The 4,978-nt window shown below is 61.0% G+C and overlaps 2 protein-coding genes across 2 annotated transcripts in view; one reads left to right on the plus strand and one right to left on the minus strand.

Moving 5' to 3' along the window:
• Positions 1–1,028, plus strand: part of FBN3 (fibrillin 3) — a 56,346-nt gene extending 55,318 nt beyond the window's left edge. Inside the window, 1 exon segment of the mRNA XM_077745666.1 lies at positions 316–1,028. Within this exon segment, the coding sequence (XP_077601792.1) occupies positions 316–654 (339 nt within the window). The 3' untranslated portion in view covers positions 655–1,028.
• Positions 1,029–3,080: 2,052 nt separating this feature from the next.
• Positions 3,081–4,602, minus strand: CCL25 (C-C motif chemokine ligand 25). Its single transcript, XM_077745706.1, has 4 exons — positions 4,464–4,602; positions 4,215–4,342; positions 3,787–3,906; positions 3,081–3,497 (listed from the first exon to the last, which is right to left on the minus strand). Exons 1-4 carry the CDS (start codon positions 4,589–4,591, stop codon positions 3,490–3,492), a joined length of 384 nt encoding a protein of 127 aa, XP_077601832.1. The 5' UTR covers positions 4,592–4,602; the 3' UTR covers positions 3,081–3,489.
• Between the last annotated feature and the right edge of the window lie 376 nt (positions 4,603–4,978).

Raw genomic sequence — 4,978 nt, forward strand, 5'->3', positions numbered from 1 at the left:
CCTCTCTGGTGCAGCCAGGTCTTGTGTTTCTCTCACTGTGTCGGCTTCAGCTTTGTGTGGAAGAGTGGCCGCCTGTGTGCCCGTCTTTGCTCTCTGCTGGGGAAGCTGCCTCCGCCGTCACGCCTCTGCCTCTGGCCCAAGCGGATGGTGGCCCTTATGGTGGAGGAGTTGGCGGAGGTCACGGGCAGAGAGTGCCCCAGGTTGTCCTCTGCTTTAGAGACTGGCTGACATCTCTGTGACCCCGTGGTCCCCTCCCCCCACTGCATTCCGACGCTCCCCGCCTCCCGACATCATCTGCCTGGTCTTTCTCCGCAGGTGAGCCTGGCCAGCCTTGACTCGGAGGCCCCACTGACCTTGGGCCTGAACCTCTCGCGCCTGGGCCAGGCCGAGCACATCCTGGAGCTGCAGCCGGCGCTAGAGAGCCTGGTGGGCCGGGTCCGATATGTCATCGCCCGTGGCAATGAGCAGGGTTTCTTCCGCATGCATCGCCTCCGAGGCCTCAGCGCCCTGCAGCTGGGGCGTCAGAGGCCTGGGCCAGGGACCTACTGGCTGGAGGTGGTGAGCGTGGCAGGGCCCTGGGGCGCCTGGCGGGAGGGGCCACCGGGACCAGGGGGCCGGACCTTGCGGCTGAAGGTGCAGCTGCAGCTGCTGTAGTCGCAAGGACCCTCCCCCATCTCCTGCCAGACCCCAGGCCCCTCCCGCAGCCCCCTCTCTGGACTCACTGCATGGGCGCGGCCCAATCCTTGCCTTGTTCACCGGGATTTGGGGGAAACTGATGTCACCCAGCTTACTACCCAGCGCCGGGAGCCCCTGGTGGCCCTGGTGAAGCCCTGGACTCAGTGTCCCCGGAGCCCCCTGTTCCTCCTCCCCTCCAGAGGCCCCAGCTCCTCACCCCCTTCCAGAGCGTGGAGGGGGGCAGACCCCACCAGCAGTGGTGATCCCCCGACCAGGTGGAGCCCCAGAACTCAGGAAGAGCAAACCGCTATGCTATGACCTCAGGTGAACCCGGCTTCTGCCCAGGGGGACCCCAACACTCAGTCTTCCCAGAGACAGCTGAGAGCGGCCACACGCACCCTCCGATCCCAACAGCCAGGGTCCTGGAGGGGCCTGCGATTTGCTGAATCATGTCGGTCTCAGGCTTCCTCGTCTGCACTGCACCATGACTCACCCCCCAGGCATTGGGGGGACGTGGAAACGGACAGCTGGGGACGCACCTGGGGCTCCACCCTCCAAACCGAAGAGCTTGTGGGGCCCCAGCCAGAGTTGGTGACAAACAGCCAGGCTCAGGCCCCCCGGGGGGGGGTCGGGGCTGGGGTCCCAGGATGCTTTGATATCAGAAGCAGAGACAACAATAAAGTTATTTTGGGTTAAGGCGGCCTCTTTGGCATGTTCTGGAAGCAGGGAGACACTGCCCTCCGCTGGGCCGGGCCGGGCTCACTGGTCAGGGAGCAGGAGGCCCCAGAGGGTGGGAGCTTTGGAACAATGGGCTTTGGCCCAGGGCTGTGAGGAAACAGTGCGCAGCCGGACACAGGGACACAGGCGAAGGCGAAGGTCCCCTTCCAGATGGGGGTGGGGACATGGTCCCCAGGGTGCAGGCAGGTTCTGCGAACCTCAGACCTGCGAGTAGCACAAAGCCAGGCTGCCCGTGACAATCACTGCAAGCCCAGTGGGTTCACCGGGGCTGAGGACAGCGGCCCACGCTCCCTGACCGCGTGCCGTGTACCCAGCACGTTCTAAGTACCGTGACTCGTGTGCTTGGTTGTTCTTGCAGCTCCGTGGAATAGAAGCTGATATGCTCGTCCCCATTTTACAGATTGTAAAACAGACTTCCAGATGGTGGGCCACTTGGCCAAGGTGACTCCAGGTAGCAGAGCCAGGTTCAAAGTCAAGGCAGCTGTGCCAGCATCCCTGCTGTCACCCTGCTCCGCTCACATCCTGCCTGGTCCCAGGGTGGTCACATCTATACCTAATCTGATGGCCTCGNGGGGGGGGGGGTGGGGGGGGGGGGAGGTGTGTGCAGATAATGGTGCGTTTGTGTGTTTATTGTAGTCTCTACACCTGATGGGGGGCTGGAACTCACAACCTCTGAGATCAAGGGTCACACGGTCTATTGACTGAGCCAGCCAGGCGCCCAGCCGTAGTGCATTTGGTCCCCGCTAGCTTGTACGAGGCCAGCAGTGATATCCCCCATTTTGTAGAGGGAGGGACCAAGGCTTAGAGAGTTTGTAGAATAGGCCTGAGTCGCCTGCATAGCCTACTAAGCCCTGGGTGTGACCCCTGGCCCCAAACCGCCTCGTGTCCTCTAGAGATGAAGCACTTGGTTTTCACCTGGAATGTTTCCTTTCATGGTGGAAACTGAGGCTGCCTGACGTCAGGACGGTTGGAGGGCTCAAGTCTAGTGCCTGCCTCCAGGGCTCTATTCTTGGCCCGGTTCCGGTCCACTTATCTGAGCTTTTCTTTCTTTCTTTCTTTTTCTTTCTTTCTTTTTCTTTCTTTCTTTTTCTTTCTTTTTCTTTCTTTCTTTTTCTTTCTTTCTTTCTTTTTTAATGTTTATTTATTTTTGAGCAAGAGAGAGACAGAGCATGAGCAGGGGAGGGTCAGAGAGAGAGGGAGACACAGAATCTGAAGCAGGCTCCAGGCTCCGAGCTGTCAGCACAGAGCCTGACACGGGGCTCGAACCCATGAACGGTGAGGTCATGACCTGAGCCAAAGTTGGAGCCCCAAGCGACGGAGCCCCCCAGGCGCCCCAACCTGAGCTTTTGTGGACCCCTGTCAGAGCTTGCAGAGGGCTCCGGGCGTGACCCAGTCTCACTATAGCGGGCAGGTGTGGGCAGAACAGATATGGCGACCCCCGTTTTACAGGCCAGGAAAGAGATGCCAAGAGAGTGAGCAGTGTGCTCAAGGTCACCAGCTGGGCTTGCACCTGCACCTGCAGCCAGCGTGCCCCCCAGGCTGTCAGCCACGGGGGCCATCAGCACACATCCTGGGCTGGCAGTCGCGTGGGATTCGACGTAGGCGGGGACAGCAACTCACACCCCATCACGAAACGCGACAGAGACAGGAATGACATTCCCCCTGGGGATATTTTAAATAACATTTATTTAAAAATTATAGAAAAGCGTGGCCTGGGAGGAACATCCCAGGATGGACTGGAGCTTTGCAAGAACCCGGGGGGACCCAAGGAGGCGTGGCCCCGGGCGGGTGACATATCCAGATGACCCACGGTATACAAGTCCCCTTGCTTCTGGTTGACTCTGGTTCCTGGAGCAGGCAAGGGGCTTGAAGCAAGGCCAGCTCTTTCCTTTCCACTGCCCGCGGAGCAGGATGGGACAGGAGTGACGGGAGAGAGCCGAAGGCAGGCTCAGGCACGGGCACTGAGGTGTGGCCTGAATGACAGAGAGGCTGGCGCCCCTGGAGCCGCAGGGGATGTTTGTGGCAGAGAGAGGTCCAGCGCATCTTCATGCTGGCTGATCCTGGAGATGTGCGGGCTCACGGACCTGCAGGAGGGGATTGGAGAGATCGGCGGGTGATGGGGACTGGAGTGGAGCTGGGGGCCCTGCACCTCTCGGTCCACACACGTGACATTTCACCTCAGCACTTGCTGAAGCCCGTGAGGCTGGGTTAAGGTCATGAGCAGCCGCCTAAGTGTCGACCTGCCGGGTGGACCAGAGTCAGCCTCATTGGCCCCAGAGTTGAGTCCCCTCACCCGGCCTGTGCTGCTCTTGAGCTCTCATCCCTCAGCAGTGGGGAAGGGCCGAGGGATGGTCACATGATCAGAGTCCTTACCTCGACGAGCTGCTGTCCGGCGGGCAATTTTCATCTTGTTGCTTCTGGTGGGGCTGCTCAGCTTGGACAGGGGTAGATTGGACGGTTCAAGGCTCAGCTTCCTACCTCTAGCGCCGAAGGCTGTCCAAGAGAGAGAGAAATAGGTAAGAGTTCCAACCAATACCGTGTGAGCACCTGGATTCATCCAAGCCTGAACCGTCAGCTGAGTACTTGAACCAATGAGTTTGTCATCTCTAGCAACTGGAAAAGTCTTGGCTAAAAGAGCTGGCATTCGCTCAGTCTCCCCTTGCAAGCAGTGGGCTCTCTTTGCGGAGGGAGCTGCTGTCAGCATGCAGGGCTGTGACCCCTCCTTTGTGGGGCTTGAGAAGCCCAGGGGCCCACAGCAGGGAGGCCAGGCCCCCTAGATGCTGGGCTTGGGTCTCACCCACCGTGGGAGCTTCTCAGGTTACTTTTGTGATGCGTCAGCTTCTTCCGAGCATCCAGGAAGTCCATCCAATACTTTATTCTCTTGTCCCGTGGGTTGCCACACACCATCTTGTGTTTCCGGAAGAAGAATCTGACGGGGGTGAAGGGCGGGAGGGAGAGAGGTTTCCCAGGTTAGGGTGTGAGCCAAGAGCAAAGTTGCGCATGAGCCCCGCCCCCCGCCCCGACTCCCGGTCCCCAGGGCCCCCACTCACATCACAGCGGGCAGGTTGCAGCTCCCGCTCACGTCCTGGCGCAGGTAACCCTGGGCACGCTTCAGGAAGTCCAGGCTCTGGAGCTGGTGGTACGCCAGGCAACAGTCCTCGGAGACACCTGCCGCCATGACCGCAGGCTCACATCTCTGTGCGCATGCGCGTGTGCCGGTACACGCGCGTCCCCGCGGACACCGCCCCCAAGCACGTGCCACAAGCCTCCCAGGCCCAGGGGAGGCCAAGGACAGCCCAGATGAAGGCAGGCAGGCACTGGGCTCACCTTGGGTCCCCTGATAGGGGGCCCGCTCACAGGGGCTGGGGGGGGGTGGTCCACAGTCTCAGGCGGGGAGGGGCCCAGGACCACAAAATGAATGAGGGACCAAAGCGAATGAGGACTTGGATTCGTGCTCAGGGGCCGGGGAGCGCAGACACAGCGCCCTGAGGAGGGGCCGGGCGGCACCGCTGGGAACTGAATGGGCTGGCGGGGCGCGCCCCCCGCGCCCCCCCCCCCCACGGCG

The sequence above is a fragment of the Crocuta crocuta genome, unplaced genomic scaffold, assembly GCF_008692635.1.
Source record: "Crocuta crocuta isolate KB4526 unplaced genomic scaffold, BGI_CrCroc_1.0 scaffold650, whole genome shotgun sequence".
Classification (NCBI taxonomy): domain Eukaryota; kingdom Metazoa; phylum Chordata; class Mammalia; order Carnivora; family Hyaenidae; genus Crocuta; species Crocuta crocuta.